Source organism: Pinus tabuliformis, chromosome 6 (genome assembly GCF_031772625.1).
Source record: "Pinus tabuliformis cultivar Carrire ecotype Pingquan chromosome 6, CPIR1, whole genome shotgun sequence".
In the NCBI taxonomy this organism is placed as follows: domain Eukaryota; kingdom Viridiplantae; phylum Streptophyta; class Pinopsida; order Pinales; family Pinaceae; genus Pinus; species Pinus tabuliformis.
Window position 1 is genome coordinate 2,104,779,791 of NC_142292.1, and position 19,046 is coordinate 2,104,798,836.

Sequence of the window (19,046 nt, forward strand, 5' to 3'; positions counted from 1 at the left end):
TCATAAACTGAAACAATAGATGAAACAAACACATAAGGGACACCGTTATTTTTGGACAACACGTCCCCGGAAAAACCCAATGTGGGAAATCGGTGCAACAGATAGAGGGTTTGTATTATTAAGCAAGCATAATCTAAATACAACATATTGCCTCTCACACTAGCTAACCTTACAGAGAAATCATGGCAGCAAGAAATACATATGAGGGTTTACCTCGTTCTCCAAGTCACAACTGATCCACTGAGTGGCCTGACTCTGGCAAACACTGCGAAATCCCAGCGTAATCACTGCTTGGGCCAGCGTCTTGCCTCTAGGAGATTGCGTCACCCCTTTTGCTGGATCGATTTGCTGGAGGAAGACTGTTGTTCAGCCCTCCCGGCTTAGAACGTCGCTTCTTCAGCAAAATATCGAACTTTTGATGAATATCTTGCACTGCCACTTCAACAGACCCTCTTGGCTTGCGTGAGCCCCTTCCTGGGCTGCGTAGGTCTCTGCGATGCCTCTCTGATGCTACTGTTGCCTCTTTGCCACGTACTCTTTGGCTCGGAACACCTTTCCTATCCAAATCTCTTCTTTTGCCCCTCTTACTACAACTCAGATCACTAGTTCGATTTTCTCAGCAAACCACGTCCCAAAAAAAATCGAATTGATTGATCAACTTGATGTATCTCCAACTGACCCTCAAGCCTGCTCTTATACTTTTCCTGTTGATGAATCAACGACCGAGATTAAGTCCCTAATCAACGACAAAGATTAAAACAGACTTGATCCTCGTCTCTTAGAAGCTTCTCACCCATATTTTTATTAATACCCATTAATATTTTAATTTTCCTAAGTTTAGACTTAGGAACCCCATTAAAAATATTAATTATTTTAATAACTCAAAATCCGAGTGGAATTTCTCCAAACGATTTCTGGGTCTTGGAGATCTTATGTATTAGCCCTTCCACAAAATTTCGGAGCTAGAGCACATCCGATGCTACCTAAAATCAACATGCAGTAGCAGAATCAATACCGAGGGGAAGAGGAATAGCACATAGTATGGCCATGGATCAATTTGATATTCAGGAAGCTTCAGAGTTGTCTTCCAGATTGGAGGATGAATTTGCTTTCTTATCAGGCTCAACTTCACAGGGTGTTTGGTATATAGACAGTGGAGCGTCAGCTCATATGACAAGGGTTAGAGAATATTTCTCTAACTACAAGGAGGAGCAAATGGACTTCCATATTACGATGGGAAACATAACAAAGTGTACTCCAGTAGGGAGAGGTACCATCGATTTTCAGAGGGAGTCAGGAGCAAGCACCAGCGCTACAGATGTACTGCATGTGCCAGGATTGGATATGAACCTGATTTCAGTATCCTAGTTACATGATAAGGGATATGATATACACTTCGTAGGGAAGAGAGTGTTTATTAAACACTCAAGCTAGAAGAAAGTGAGACAAATTGGAGTTTGAAGCAAAAGATTGTACAGGTTGCAACTCGACTCTCCAATGGCACTGATAGGCAATGACAATAGTGGTGGGAAGGATCTGAATGAGTTATGGCATAGGAGAATGGGACATCTACACCATGGAGCACTCAAGATGCTCAAGGAAACAGTAACAGGGGTTCCAGAACTTGGCACGGAACACGATGATGTGTGCAGAGGATGCGTACTTGGGAAGTATGCTAAGGCAACATTCCCAAGAAGTGACAACAGAGCAGATGGCATGTTAGGACTTATATGTTCAGATATTTGTTGACCGATGTCCACTAGAGTTCTCAATGGTGCCAAAGACTTCGTCACCTTTATTGATGACCATGCCAGTAAAATCTGGATCTACTTCTTGAAGACCAAAGATGAGGTCTTCGATCGTTTTAAAGAGTTTAAGGCTCTCGTGGAGAATGCGACAGGGAAGAAGATCAAGGTGCTTCACTCAGATAATGGTGGAGAGTATATTGATAAGGACTTCATAGATTTTTGTGCGAAGGAAGGCATCAAAAGAGAATGGAGAGCCCCATATAATCCACAAAAGAATAGAATAGCAGAGCGGAAAAACAAAACCATAGTTGGGGTTGCAAAGGCTATGTTATATGACCAAAATTTACCCAGGTTTCAATGGGTAGAGGTATGTAACACTACAATGTATATTTAGAACAAGAATCCTCATAGAGCATTGGGGAAGAAAACGCTAGAAGTGGTCTTCACTGGGAAGAAGCCAGAAGTTAGTCACTCAGGATCTTTGGCAGCGTTGCTTATTGTCACATGCCAGATGAAAAGCATACCAAATTGGATCAGACTGCAGAAAAGGGATTTCTGGTTGGGTATAGCGAAACCTCAAAATCATACATGATCTACATTCCAAGCAGTAGGAAGATTGTGGCGAGACGAGACGTGAAGTTCATGGAGGACTGAGCTTTCAAGAGATATCATGAGATGCCTGCAGGTGAGCAGAATCAGTCAGCAGAAGCTCCTTTGGTCCAGTAGCAAGGGCAGCCAAAGGGGCAGTTAGCGGGACCGATAGGAGGATAGTCACAAGAATCGAGTACAGTGACTAGTAACAGAGTTTCCTTAGGTGCTGGAGATCCAAGGAGTTCTCAGCAAACGGAGCAATAGAGGCAGGATGAGGAGGAGCTAGTTGAACCTTCCACCACTAGTGGTCGAGCCAGCAGGGAGGTTCGTCAGACATTGAGAGATGCAGAGGAGTTTATTGGAACTCCTAGGACGAACAAAAGACAACGCAGACAACCTAACAGGTACCAAGCATTGGTGGCTCAAGTTGCAGAACCTTCCAGCTTTTAGGAGGTCGCACAACATCAGGTGTGGGTAGATGCCATGGTAGAAGAGTATAGCTCTATCATGACGAATGATGTTTGGGAGGTGGTACCAAGGCCTGAAGACAGGTCAGTTGTAGGTTCTAGATGGATCTACAAGATCAAGTATGCTACAGATGGCAGTGTGGAAAAGTACAAGGCTAGGTTTGTGGAAAAGGGGTATGCACAGAAAGAACAAATAGATTATGAGGAAACCTTCGCCCGAGTTGCCAGATACACCTCTATTTGGTCAGTTATATCCCTAGCAGCTAAGATGGGATGGCAGATTCACCAAATGGACGTCAAGATAGCTTTCTTGAACGGGGTGATAGGGGAAGAGGTGTACATATAACAACCAAAGAGCTTTGAGACTCATGAGAGACGCACTCATGTGTAAACACTGAAAAAAGCTCTATACGGATTCAAGTAGGCCCCCAAGGCATGGTATGGTAGGGTTGACAACTACTTGCAACAGATGGGATTCGTCAAGAGTGACGCAGATCTTAACCTTTACTATTTGATGGTAGAGGGTGAACCACTCATCCGATTTTTATATGTGGATGATATGCTTTTGAAAGGATCATCAGGGCTCATAGAGGACTGTAAGAGGAACCTTGCAGTAGAGTATGATATGAAGGATTTGGAGTTGATGAACTATATCCTAGGATTAGAAGTGTGGCAAAAGGATGGGGAGATCTTCCTTGGGCAAGGAATCTATGCCACAAATATTCTGAAGAGGTTCAGAATGCAGGATTGTAGACCCATGTCTACACCCATGAGCACCAACTGGAAGAAGATAGATGCATCAAATGACAAGGATGTCGACCCTACCTTGTATAAACAACTTATTGGGTCTCTCATGTATCTAATCAACACTAGGCCAGATATTTGCTTCACAATCAATATTCTCAGTCAGTTCATGGTAGAGCTGAAGAGGGTACATTGGGAAGCAGCGAGGCATATTTTGAGGTTATGTACGTGACACAGTCAAGTATGGGATGAGATATACCCGAGGGGATGACGTCAAACTATGTGGGTTCACAGATGCAGATTGGGCAGGCAGTTCAGTAGACATGAAAAGTACCTTTGAGTACTACTTCAGTGTTGGATCAGGGATGGTTTTGTGGCGCAGAAGGAAATAGAAGTCGGTAGCTTTGAGCTCTGCAAAAGCAAAGTACATAGCGCCAAGCACAGCGACGTGCGAAGCTATATGGATTCGGAAGCTGCTAGTAAGCTTGTTCAGGCAGAGAATGGAGGCGACCAGAGTCTACTGTGATAATCAGAGTTACATCAAGCTCTCTAAGAATCCATTGTTTCATGACAGGTTGAAACACATAGATATTCGATGTCATTTCATCAGAGATTGCGTATAGCGTGGGGCAGTCCAGCTACAATATGTTCCCACAGAAGAGCGGGTTGCAGACATGCTCACAAAAGCTCCAGGGAGAGCTAAGTTCGTTTATTTCAGAGAACATATGGGTATGGTGGAGAACCCGTTCCAGTAGCAGGGACAAATTTTCAGTTGCAGTTGCAAAGTTGGTAGTAGTATGGCAATGTCAGCAACAACATAGATGCAGCATCAGAGTTGCGCAGTAGTTGGCGGGCAGCAACAGTCAGATGTCAGTAGCGTGACAGAAGATGATACAAAGAAAGAGTGTTGTAGCAAGGTGTGCAGCGCTAGAACACATTCCTCACTAAGAGGGAGTGTTAGTTTTTGTAGCATCGGATGTCTTCTAACCACAAAATTTGGTGGAGAGGCTAGAATACATGAGATCTCCAAAACCCAGAAATCATTTCTGAAAATTCCACCTAGAAGTGCCTCAATTATATTATTAACTGTTCTTTAAATATTTCCTAAGTCTAAACTTCGGGAATATGGTTAATTAATCAGTATTAATTGAGATAAGGTGAGAATCATCTATAAACTCACACAGATCGATCCAGAAATGTTTTGAGCCATCGATTAATATTTAATCTTGGTCGTTGGAGTCCCAACAGGAAGATATAAGAAGGGATCGATGTGGTAATGGAGAACGCACTAGTGCAAATACTTAGTTGCCCAGGCAGTTCGATTTTTTTAGTGGAAAAGATTCAAGAGAGAAGATAGAGCTAGAGGGTGAGTAGCAGGTGGTAGAGGAAGTTAGCAGCATTCCAGAAGGAATATTTCAGTCCCAAGAAGAGGCAGTGAGAGGAAGGCCGAAATCCCTAGAAGCTCTATGCAGAGGGTGACGCAGAAGGTTCTGCGTGTGGGTTGGGAGGCAATTTCGGTGGCAGAAATTAGATGTGGGGTGAGAGAAAATTCTCACAATAATTTTGCAAGTATTTTCCTCAGATTAGATGCAAGTAGAGCATCTAAATTATTGTACTCAGAATTGTTGCTGAAGAATAATAACAAAACCCTCATCAAACTGCACGGGTTTTCCCACATTGAGTTTTCCAGGGACAATTGTCCAAAAATAACTGTGTCAAAACTCTTACGTGTGTGCTAGAATTTCTCAATTTCCAGTATTTTATTTTCCACGGTATTTTTATGGTGAAAATTGCAGTTGTGGCTTTATTCATTGTTTGTCGTAGCAAATAAACTGCATAATTTAATTTACAATTAGGAGAATAATTTCCAGTTGCTGTAATAGATGAAATTTTCACAAATTTACGTTTGTGGAGATTCATGTAATAATAGCATTAAAATGTGCATTTTAGTGATGTGCATGCACATGTGCATGGACAGTTGTTGATAATATTACTGTGAATGTTGAAGATTGATGGAAGCACAAAGCTAAATATTCAGTGTGTAGTGCGATTGTGAGCAGAACATGTTGGATTCATTGTTGAGGACTTAAAATATGTACAAGCTGATCTATGTGATAAAGCATGACAACAAAAGCACTGACAGTATTAGTAACTTCGGTGGTTTCATTTGAATTTGTTGTATTGATAGTGATATTTCAGAGAGCTTGCATAACTTAACATACAACCTGGAACCTGTGATATGATTGTTTCAATACATAACAAATTGGTTGTGATGGGAGTAAACATTGATAATACCCTATATGTGAGAGTGACCTTATTCCATAACTGAGGCAGTTTCCCTTGATATTAACCTTGGCCTGACTGTGTTCTACGAGGCAATGACCTGCTCTGTGACATTATTGTTAACAATATTGACCTTGCACAATGATCTTGCATTATAATCCTTGATGATAGAAACATGGCAGTAGAACGGTGATGCATGAACTCTTCACAGTGACAGATTGTGAACAGCAGTAGTGGTAGTACTATTGGATAGTAGTGCAGCATGTGTAGCAGTAATATCAGAGATAGCAGTGACAGTTACAGAGGTAAGCAGTGGTCGTGACCGAAGCAGTAGTAGCATTGTTGTATGGGGCAGCGAACAGATGTGGCAGTGGGAACAATGCAGTAGCAATTGTACATCATACTAGAGACCATTATCCCTGGTACGGGAACCCAATCTTCAGGGAGCATTTGCTTCCTTCCAAATCACTACAAAAACCCCTTGGGAGTATTGCACGCACTTCCATGCTAACCTGGTAAACTGTTGTAAGTACATTGTACATTACATAACAGAGCTTTTGTTAAAGCCAAATCTATTGTGTATTGTTCTTCATGTGATGTGTTTTATGGATTTATGTTAATGTTCTGAACTGTCTTTAAGAATTAACCCACTGTGAAAAATAATATGAAATATTGATTTACCCTCCTCTCAGTATTTCCAACAAAGTTATCGTTGACATAAAAATATCAACAAGCAAAGAAAGAAAGGAAGATGAGTTCCACACAACAATCATTACTTTGGACTAAATGTCCATTTTGTCTAAACAAAATTAGATATACATATATTCTAAAAAATTGCAAATTAAGTTGTCCAGCCTGTGGAAGATTATTTAGTATGAAGAGCGTCAAGGTAATACACGGACACAAATAAAAAGATTAGAGGAAGAATTTGCAAAGCTTGAACAAAAAATCAATGCTTCGAAAAAGAAATATAAAGATCTCGAAGACATATTTTACAATAAGTCAAAAGAAAAGGACGAGGAAATTTTGTGCCTAAGGGACCATAATCAAAATTACTTGAACTGAACAAGAAGTCCAAGGTTAAGAAGAAAAAATTAAAGCAAGAAAATGAAAGTTCTAAGAAGAAATTCAATGAGAATCTATCGAAGAAGGAAGAAAAAATTTTGAACTTAAAAACCCTTAATCAAAGGTTATTATAACAAATCAAAAATTAAAAAGAGGAGAAGGATACTAAGAACAAATTCAACAATCCAGAAAGCGAAGAGATTTTACGTCTAAGGAATCATAATCAAAACCTCCTTACGCAAATAAAGAAGCTTAAAAGTGACAGGAAGTCACTAAATGACAAGTTAGAACAACTTCTAGAAGAAGTATTGTAGTCTCCAGTTGTTTCAATCCAAGTTGAAGATAAAGGAATGAATATCGATGCAATCAATATCACAACTAAAGAAGAAAAGAAACGTATAGAAGTTAAAACCAATTCAGATGTTGCAGTTCAAGCAATGGAAATTCCAAGTGATGATTCAATAACCAACTCAACAACAACATTACCTGAAGTAAATTGGGAAATTGCCACAAACAAATTAGGGTAAGATCACGCTGCAAGAGCTCCTTATCGACATCCAAATCACAAGAGCAGACAATTAAGTCAGTCTACATATTTGAACCATTCAGAACAGAAGCAACAAATTTATGTTCCAAGGAATACTAAAGTTTGTAGAATCCAATCCTATGATAACAATTCACTACAAATTTCCAGTCACCGGAAAGTTCCACAGGAGATTAATCTAGGATGGTCAGATCCATTCTTAGTCTGACAATTTTGTTTATCACTCCAAGGATCATATCGTCTTGTATCAACGAAGATGAAGGTTCTGAGACAAGAAAAGAGATCAAGTCCTTTCATTAGTAAGCTTTGAGGACAAATATATTTGAAGAGGAAGGCAATGTTATGAATATAATTTATAGACAACTAATAAAAAATAATGTAAACAATAATAATCATAATTAAGGATTAATTATCTAGTTAATGAAAACATGTGTCTCTAAAGACATAGGCATTCGTGAAAGGGTACTTGCATGGGTATATATACGGGACCGTTAGTTGCAATTTCATCATCACATCAATTCTTGTATACATTATTCAATATACAATTACTTGTCCTACAATGGATGTCTTTGTCTTCAAAGCATTTTGAAGATTACTCCGCTGTGTATACGAACTTTGTTCGTTACAATTTCTTTACAATTGTTATATTATGTTAGTTAAGATCACTAGTTAAACAATAACACAAGTTGTAGAATAAGAAAAATAATTTTATTAATAAAATGGTAAGGACTCCAATCCTCTTACAAACAATCAAGCTCCAACCTGTACTATAAGTTCTAACTCCTTTGTAAAATTCCCTCTTGGAAAACTACTCGATTTTTCAATAATTTTTTGAGTTTGCAATTAAAATTTCAGTGGCAACTTTCATCAAACATTTTATATGTGCACGGTTGTAGGTATTTTCTCATTCATTTAACTTCATACAAGTATACACAGTGAACAATGGGCATCCCAAAATAACTTCCAATGAGTTCAACTAATATACTTGATAACTCGGAAATTTACACAAAGTTGTTACATGAATTTCATCACAATAAAAACAATGAAAACAACCCCTTTTATTTTTCACTATGCAAATACATTTGAAGTAATGGATTAGAGGAACCTGGTGATTTAGTTCTAACAAGGTGGCCTTTAGTTTATTAGTTTTTCTCAAGGAAACCAGTCATACACATCAACATTTTTACTTGGCATGTCCAGATGTACCTGCGAAAATTCAATGTTCCTGAATCCTACTGTAGTAACTGATAATATTTCTTTTATATGTTAAATTACTTAAACAAATTATTTGCAGTTTTCTACGGAAAATATCAAAATACATACATTGTAGACTTCACATATAAAATTCTGTGGAAAATAAATACAAGGAAAATACTAGCACATATATAACCGCAGTGACACAGTTATTTTTGGACAATTGTTCTCGGAAAAACCCAATGTGGAAAACTGGTGCAGCAAATGAGGGTTTATTTTATCAATCTTCAGCAATAATTTTGGTACAAGACAAAATAGAGGAAGAATCACTGAGAGAAATTTACTGGTAAATTTCTCACACTCCACAATGTTTTTCCGATCCCGAAGAGGACCTCCTGCCTCTTTTGCTGGCCCTTCTGCGTCACTCTCTGCGCATTCACTGTGTGGGCTATGCGTCAAACGTTCTGCTGCGTTGACCTGCATCCCTCCTCTATGTTGCCTCCTCCACATTCTTCCTGCACTCTTAGATTATGCTGATGCCCTCTCTCTCCCACCTGCAACTCACTCTCTGACTCAATTTTCTATTGTCGAACTTCAGCCATTGAGAAAATCGATCTGCTTGAGCAACTAAGTATCTGCCCTGGTGTATTCTCCATCTACCCATCGACGACTTCTTATAATCTTATGTTGGAGCACCAACGACCAAGATTAAAACATAAGTGATGGCTAAGATTAACTAAAAGTCAATACATGTCTTCTTCTAGAAGATTCTCACCATGACTTAATTAATACCCTTTAATTAACCAGATTTCCTAAGTTTAAATTTAGGAAATCATTTTAAAAAGTTAAGTATTTTAATTAAGTCATCTCTAGGTGGAATTTCCAGAAACGATTTATGGGTTTTGGAGAATACATGTATTCTAGCCTCTCCACAACATTTTGTGGCTAGAACACATTCGATGCTACAAAAATCAACACTCCCTCTTAGCGAGGAATGTGTTCTAGTGCTGCAACTCACTAAAGCAACACCCTATCTCTGCTTTACCTCCTATCACATTGTTCATGTCTTGCTGCTCTGCCCATCACTACTGCACAACTCTGATATGAGTTGCATCTGTGTTGTTGCTGACCCTGTTGAACTACTGTCAACTACTACCTCTGCATTGCAACTCCCTCTCATCTATTGTTGCTGCAAGTGAGAATCCATTTGCTACTGAAACGGGTTCTCCACCATACCCATTTGTTCCCTGAAATAGATGAACTTAGCTCTCCTTAGAGCTTCCGCGAGTATGTCTGCCACCTGATCTCCTATGGGGACATACTGTAGCTGGATTTCCCCACGTTGAACATAATCCCTGATGAAATGACATCTAATATCAATGTGCTTCAAGCTATCATGAAATACTGGATTCTCAGAGAGTTTTATGCAACTTTGATTATCACAGTTAACACTAGTCTCTCCCATTTTCTTCCTAAACAAACTCACCAGCAATTTCCTAAGCCATATGGCTTCGCACGTGGTTGTGCTAGTGTCATATATTCTGCTTCTATTGAGCTAAGTGCTACTGACTTAAGCTTCCTGCTGCACCAAGAGATCATCCCTCATCCAACGTTGAAGCAGTACCCAGAGGTACTTTTCCTGTCCACTGAACTACTTGCCCAATCTGCATTTGTGAATCCGCTCAATCTGACGTCATCTCCTTGAGTATATTTCAACCCGAGTTCGACTATTCCACGCACATATCTGAGAATGTGCCTAGCTGCTGCCCAATGTACCCTTTTCGGTTCCACCATGAACTGACTAAGGGTATTGACAGTGAAACAAATGTCTGGTCTGGTGTTGACCAGATACATGAGTGACCCAATTAGCTGTCTGTACAAGGTGGGGTCGACTTCCCTGTCCCCTGAGGCATCTATCTTTTTCCAGTTGGTAATCATGGGTGTTGCCATGGGTCTGCAATCCTGCATTCTGAATCTCTTTAGAATTTTTGTAGCATATCTCCCTTGCCCAAGGAAGATTTCCCCATTCTTCTGCTATACTTCCAACCCCAAAAAATAGTGCATTTAGCCCCATATCTTTCATGTCGAATTCTACTACAAGGTTCCTTTTGCAGTCCTCTATGAGCCTCCATGATCTCGTCAAAAACAGATCATCTACATATAAAACTAGAATGAGAGGCTCATTCTCCACCATCAGATAGTAGAGATTGGGATCTGCATCACTCTTGATGAATCCCAACTGCTGCAAATAACTATCAATCTGACCGTACCATGCCTTAGGTGCCTACTTGAGCCCATACAGGGCTTTCTTCATCTACATACATGAGTGCACTTCTCATGAGTCTGACACATCAGAAATCCCTACTGCATTCTCTGGTTTATTATCTCCTACTTGTTCTTTCCATTAAAAAGTTATTTATTAATATAAATAACGAAATAAACACAAATGAAACCTTCACACATACAGATCAACAACTGAAATAAACTGAGACAACACAAGGGACACCGTTATTTTTGGACAATTGTCCCCGGAAAAACCCAATGTGGGAAAACCAGTGCAGCAGATATGAGGGTTTTATTATTATGCAGTTTTCTGAATACAACTAGGGCGCCATAAATGGCTCACCCTTCAGAGATTTTCCTTGGTAGAAGTACCTTGCTCCGAAGACAGATATTCCAGTTGATTGGCAACCGGATGAACAATCCTACAGTGACTTTGACTGTTCCTCAAATGGACAGCGAAAGCTGCTCCAAGCTTCTCTTTAGAACTGTGTCACCCTCCAGGGATTGCGTCACCCTCTATGGCTCTGCATTTGCCTCTCAGCTCTCAGTTTGCCCCACGAAAACACCACAACACAACTCTTTCTGCCCAACATTAGCTCTGCTAGCCTCTGCGTCAGCTCTGTGTCTGTTTCTCGGCCTCCTGCGTCACCAGCACTAGCCCTCCAACCCTCTGCGTCAGCTCTGGCTTCCTCTGCGCTGTCTCTCCGGCACTATCTCTGCCTCTCTGCTATGTATTCTCGGCCTTCTGCCGAACTGCCCCTCGCTGCAACAGATCACTAACTCGATTTCTCAGCAAACCCTGCCCCAAAAAATCGAATTCACTGATCAACTTGGTGTATCTCCAACTGACCCTCAAGCCTCCTCTTATACTTTTCCTGTTGACGATTCAACGACCGAGATTAAGTCCCTAATCAATGGCTAAGATTAGATCTGACTTGATCCTCGTTATTTAGAACTTTCTCACCCATATTATATTAATACACATTAATATTTTAATTTTCCTAAGTTTAGACTTAGGATTTCATTAAAAATATTAATTATTTTAATATCTCTCCATCCGGGTGCAATTTCCCCAAAAGATTCCTGGGTCTTGGAGATCTCATGTGCCTTAGTCTCTCCACCAATTTTCATTGCTAGAGCACATCTGATGCTACCAAAAATCAGCGCTCCCTCTTAGCGAGGAATGTGCTCTTGTAATGCTTCATCATAGAAACATCACACTGATCCTCCGCATCGGTACCTGTGCTGATGCTTGACCTGCAACCTCACATCCCCTGCACTGCTTCTTCCTATACTACTGCCACTGCTACATTTGTACTGCAACTCCCTCTCAACATGCTGCCCATGCTGCCCTTAGCACTGCCACTGCTAACTGTTGCACTGCAACTCAATTATCAAGAAGTAAGTAACTGACTTCCCCAAATACTGACATCCCGGTCAGCCTGGAAGCCTCGTGATTCTGAAGCTATCTTTGTTGCTATCCAGTGCTCCCTCTGTTGCCACTGCACTACTGCAAACACCTCTATGCTTCTCGCACGGCTGCAACCTTTGTTGCGCTGCTACAAACTTTTGCACTCTAGCAATGCTTGTCGCTCCACCACACTTTTGCTCCACTTGACACTTGTCATCATGCTACTGTCGTTAAGGGCTCCCGTAGCCGGATGTGATCGAAGAGTTTGGGTACCTCAAGGATCCTGCCCTTAGTATTTAGTCTTCCTGACTACAACTCGATGTCACCCCACCTCTTCTCTAGAGGTGCATGAGCACTCATGGCACAATCGTCATTAGTTTCGACCTCTTTCTCCGCCTTAGCTGGAGCTGCCTTTGAATCAGAAGCTTCTCCCTTGCCTTTCTTCCTAGGGCACTGAGATGCATAATGTCCCAACTCCCCACAGTTGAAGCACTTGACCTTGGAGATGTCTTTCTTCTTCCTCTTCTGAACCCCCTGTTGTCCCACAGATGCTAGAGCTACATTCTCCTCCTCCTCTTTCTTGATTCGAACTCCCTTACCACTACTCCCCTGCCTTGGTCATTCTCCCGATCTCTTCCTGTCAAAGAGCTGCCCACATCTCCTCCCAACCGGGAAGAGTAGCCCTGCCCAAAATACTTTGGACAAATGTCTCCCACTCCTCAGAGACTGCATTCAGGGCAGTACCATAAACTCTGGATCCTCTCAAGAAATACGAGGAAGCTCAAGCAATCACGGGATTCACTTATTGAGGAATCCCGTATTCTATGATCGCTCCAAGCATATAGACATTTGTGAATCACATCTATGATTCTATGATCGCTCAAGCATCCTTGAAGGCACACAATAGCAGTGTACCCTTGATATCTATCTTGACAAGTTAAAATTTAAGGGAGGCACATGTTAGCATTAGTATGATATTCACTACAAGTTTTCTAGACTTGTGACATATGTGCCTCAGCATGAGACCTGTGCAAGAAGACTGTGTTCATGCGTTGTTGATAAAGAAACCTTGATGAATTATAATGCAATCGTTTGTGTTAAAATGTGTTTAAAAATGCTACATGGCTTGCTTGGGGCACGTTGAGGAAATTGGGCTACAAGTTGTTTCTGGTGACACAATATAAATATATATCATTATTCAATGAGCCTTGTGAAACCTTGGTTTTCAACCGATGTGATGCATCGTATGAGTACCTTGTCTATATATTGAATACCTTATGGTTGACCACTATATAATTACAATACATTATGGTGTTTGGATGTGGACCCCATGCTTCATGTGATATTAGTTATTATGTTGACAAGGTCAAATTTACTTTAGTTATTAAAGTTTCATTTTGTCGATTAAATAATCAGTAAGAAAATAGCCATTTTGTAGCACCAACACTAGAGTTTGTATAATTTGTAGAACAATTCCCATAAATGTGCAAATTATAGAACATTTAATCTGACATATGGTTTATTATGGTTATTTTTATTTCTCAAAGTCACTATTCATCCAAATTGAGATCCTAAGAAGCATTGAGCTCAAATCTCAAAGATAGACCTTGTTGAAGTGAATGAAGACAGTGGCTACTAGTTGTGACAGTGACATTGCAAGGATAATTGTGGTTTAGTCATTCACTTACATATTGATGATATGAGCAATTAGGGTTTGTTGTAGCATATTGGTCCACCATCCTATGATCCCAAGCTTGTTAAGGATACACCCTACAGTTGGGCATTGTTCAGATTGGTGGCATTTAGGGTTATGCTCGTGGCAGTTGAAGTATTGTGATCTTGGAGTAGAGATAGTACAGGTCATTTGGTCAGTGGATTGGACATACTACTGTTTGAGTTCTTAACATATATATCTATATGATGAGCAATGTTGGTCACAATTGTGAAGCTATGATTTTAGTAGTAGAAGTTGAAGTACAACATTGGCATTAACAACTAGGGTTTGATGTGCAAATTGAGCAAATGCAAATTTGATTGACAGAGTTTGTGTTGCAGTTTTCTTGTATAGCAGTTTCTTTTATATTGATTATTCAACACAGGTAGATCCGGTTTGAAAATTGTGAAACATGGTTCACCAGCTGATCAGGGTGGCAAGGTGATGCAAGGTAAAAGAGTGGAGTTTGTTGAAAAATGTGTAACTAGGTTCAGTCTTCATAAGTATGAAATTTATTTTTGTAAATTATAAAATGAAAAGAAATTATTATTATTATTATTATTAGAGCATGGGTTTCATGCTCAAGTTCTTTTATTCTATAGGTCAAGCACCCATTGAGTGCTTCTAGGGTTTGTCCTAGGTCTAGAAGTCAAAAGAGTCATTGTCATATATTGAAGACCCCAATGGGCACATTGTAACTTGTATAGGAAAATGATTTGTCTTTAAAGAGTCGGAATACCCTCCAAGATCAAGTCAGCCTAATTGAAGAGCCACGTGTACCCCTTGAAGAAGCCTATATAAGGAGAGGAACTCGTCCTCCAAAGGCACACTCACTCATCTCTCATTCTATGTGAAGAAGAGGACGAAAAGAAGGATGAAGAAGAGGTTGAAGAAGGACAAAGTGTTTTGGGCTAGTTCTCTCTCTCTCACGTGCTAGAGAAAGCTAGGGTTTCTGTGCAAGGGTTTCATCTAGTTCGATCTTGGAAGGAAGGAAGGAAAGAAGGCAAGCGAAGGCTACTAAGGGTATCTCTCAAGCCCTAAGTCACAAGGAAAGGCAAGCGAAGGACAAAAGAAGGCTCTAGGAAGAAGATCGAAGTTCCCACGTGTGGCAGTAGCAGTTGCAGGGAAGTCAAAATTTCAGATCTGCAGGTAGCGCGAGTGTAGGAAGAAGCTCGAGTACGGGCGACAACTCAAGTGCAGACAATGTGAGTGTAGGCAGGAGCCCAATTACGGGCAGCAACGTGAGTACAGGTAGAAGCATGAGTACAGGCAGTTGCGCGAGTGCAGGGAGCGCAAGTGTCGGGGTTGCTTGTGGAGGAAGGGAAATTCCCTTAGATAATTTTGACTGGATTTTCTTGTTGTGGATTGCTAGTTTCAGGCATCCAGATTGTACTTAGAATTTCATTGCTGCATAATAATAAAACCCTCATTTGCTGCACTAGTTTTCCCAAGTTGGGTTTTTCCGAGGACATTTGTCCAAAAGTAATGGTCGATTTTTATGTCTGTGTGCTAGCATTTCTCAGTTTCCAGCGCTAGTTTTCTTCCACAGTATTTATTTGTGAAAATCATAGTGTGAATTATTTGGTATTTGCTGTAGCAAACTGCAAATAAATTGTTAAATAAATTAACAATTAGGAAAATAATTTCCAGTTGCTGTGATAGATGAAATTTTCACATGGTATAAAGGTTGAATTTATCTGATCCCATCCTCCAAATTTAAAATGAAAGTTCTAAGAGAAACACACAGTTCGCCCGTAGTAGGACATGTTGGATTTTTCAAAACACACTATAACACTCGTCAATCATTCTACTGGAAAGGAATGGGTAAAGAGATTCAAAAATTCATCACCGAATATGATGTCTGTTAGAAATAAAAATTGAGGATGCCCTAACCGTACGATTACTTCACCCCTTACATATCCCAAGTTAGAATTGGGAGGAAAGCTCGCTAGATTTCATCAAAGGTTTGCCTATGTCTGACGGAAAGGACAAAATATTTGTTGTGGTGGATAGACTAACCGAATACACACATTTCATGGCAGTTAAGAAGATAGATTCAACAAGGCAAATTGCAGAGGTCCTCTGCAAAAGCATTTATAAATTGCATGGCCTCCCAAATGTCATTGTCAGTGATAGAGACACAAAATTTAAAGGGAATTTATGGAAATATGTTTGTAACCAGGCTGGAATATCCCTTAACATGAGTTCAACTTATCATCTGCAAACAAATGGATAGATAAAAATAGTTAATAAATGTTTGGAAAAATATCTACATTGTTTTGTAACAAATAAGAAAAATAAATGGTATAAATGGTTACATCTAGCTGAGTGGTGGTACAATTCCACCTACCATACATTAGCTAAAATGACCCCTTTTCAAGCCTTATATGGTTATGAACCTCCAAAATGGAAGGACTTCACATTAAGTGACTCTAAGGTTCAAGCAATAAAGAATCAGTTGGAGGAAAATAAAAAAATCATTAAAATATTGAAAGAAAATTTAACAACTAGTAATCAGACAAAACAACAAGCAGACTAACACTGTTCAGGAAGAGAATTTGAAGAAAACGATTGGGTCTTGTAAGACTTGAGCCCTACAAGCAATTATCTCTAAAGCAACAAGGAAAGAACAAGTTGGCTTCGAAATTTTATGGACCTTTTCAAATAATCAAAAAATCAGTGAAGTGGCTTATGGATTGAAATTACTAGATAATTGTCGCATCCATAATGTGTTCCATGTATTGTGTCTTAAAAAATTGCTAGGATGTAATCAATCAGCTCAAATAGAAATACTTGAAGTTGATGATGAAGGAAGAATTGTTTTAGAACATGAAGGTATTCTTGCTACTAGAGAAAAGGTATTATGTTCCAAAACTATTAAGGAATACCTCATTAAATGGAAAAATCTTCCAGAAGAAGATTCTTCATGGGAAACAAATTTTTCTTGACCGCAATGGCCATTGTTACCTTTGCTTCGAGGGAAAAGCATCTCTAAGGGAGGGGCAATGTTATGAATAAATTAATGATTAAAGTAATAAATAAATAAATAATAAAAAATAATAAACAATAATAAAATTAATAAATAAACATTAACAAAAAATTGTTAGTCATGAAGTGAAAAGTCAAATGACATGACCATTCAACCTTTGTGACCAGTCAATGCTTATTTAGGCACACCATCACGAAGCCATTTAATCATCAATTTAGTTTCATTCAATAATAAGATTATGCATTTTATTCAGCGTATTTGTATGCTTTTTGTCACAACATCTTGGGGACCTGTGTAAACTAGTGGTTGATCATACAATTTTTTGCATGCTTTATCACATTCACTAACTTAAGGCAATTTGATTGATTGGTTAATCACATTTGTAAATCAATCAAAGCTAATTAACACTCATACACTGCTACAACATGTTTAGCTAGATTGACCTTAGGGATTCCCCTAGACTAGGATATTTCTTTTCCATACTCTGAAGTATGGGGCAAGGCCACGAAGGTGACAATGGGTGGCTTGCCTAAGAGTTTCCTCTAGGATCTCCCATTGATATCATAAATTTTCCTTTTAGTGAGAGTTTGAGCAGTAACACTTATGGCCACAAATTACTCCTTTATAAGAAAAAAAATAATCCTTATTTGGATAAAACTACTTGATGAAGGATTGTCGATTCTATTGTATTACTAATAATGAAACTATACAATTTTTTGATTCATGATCCGGATTATCCACAGTTTTCAGTTCATTCTGCCAACGTTTCAAACCCCAAAGGGGGTCCATCATCAGGACAAATAAGAAAGAATAAGAATGAGAGATTATTGAGAGAGAAGAGAGTTGCGACCTGGAAATAAATACAAGAACCCTAAATTCATAAATGAGGGCCGACATATGATTTCTAATTATTATTTTATTTATTATTATTTAAAATTATGAACAAATATTAAAATTAAAATTTTTTCTTGCATGACTAAGTAGCATTTTTCTATATTGTTCATTCTATTGTGTTATGAACTTGTTGTAGCTCAATGTAGTAAATATTTCATGCTTGGTGTCCTAGTTTAATTTGTTGCTAGTGTATCTTGAAAATATTCCTTTTAATATCCCATACTTTTAGTTGTCATAATCATATGTGTTTGTACAGAAGTCGATACAAATTTAATGAGCCAAACATAAGTATCTTCTTTTGTTTGTTGAAGATAAGTATAAAGGCACCTGATCGAGCTCGAGGGGAGTTAGAAATCACATATGTTGATGATGAATTGAGGTACGGAGTAAAACATTGTTTGTATAAATGTCTCTTGTCCATACTTCTAAGAAAATTCCTCTGCTTCTTTTCACCTTTTCATTTTGGTATAATGTTTTAATTAGTGATTTCTCTTATTTTTATCATACTATAACCAAGTGCTCATTGTAGAAAATTTTAATGTTGTAGCTCATCCTAGTTACAAGGTTTTTCCATAGAATTTAATGCCCATAGCCCCACAAGTTAGCTGATATGTAAACTTTTTAACACAAACTATTTTGAAACATTCAAAACTACCCTACTTCATTTACTTTTCCGGCTGATAAGTGTTGGAATTGTAACTAGGTTTAGTCTTCATAATTGTCATTGTACTTTGTATTTTATGTAAAAACAAAAGAAGAAAATTATTATTATTTTCTAGCATGCTCTTCATGCTTTGTTTTGGTCAAAAGAAAATGTAAAAGGGCATGTTCTCCGTGACCCTTATAAAAGAAGAAAATTTGAATTTTTGATAGTGTCATTTGCCCCTCCAATTTGCCAAGTCGGCCCTGTTACCGCTCAAACTAGCAGGGGACCTAAGGGGGATTCCTAAAGGGTCAAATGTTGGACCAAGGGCAACTAATGGAGACTTAGCCCACTGTCACCTTAGGTAAGGCTCCCTACTATTTATGGACTTTCATCGATGGGAGGAGACCTGGTATATATGGAGTCACAAATGAAGGATAAATCAGCAAATAGATATAAAGTGACCCAAACTATCT

General features: G+C 39.0%; 1 protein-coding gene across 3 annotated transcripts in view; it reads left to right on the plus strand.

The window, feature by feature from the left end:
• The window catches only part of LOC149267660 (putative plastid-lipid-associated protein 4, chloroplastic), a 279,800-nt gene that overhangs the window by 193,287 nt on the left and 67,467 nt on the right, over positions 1 to 19,046 (plus strand). For 2 of the 3 annotated variants that reach the window (XM_089433800.1, XM_089433798.1), the window contains one exon: positions 18,239 to 18,306. The exons of the other annotated variant lie outside the window; for it this stretch is intronic. In XM_089433800.1, the coding sequence (XP_089289926.1) occupies positions 18,239 to 18,306 (68 nt within the window). The remainder of the gene's footprint in view (positions 1 to 18,238; positions 18,307 to 19,046) is intronic. 3 annotated transcript variants of the gene reach the window in all.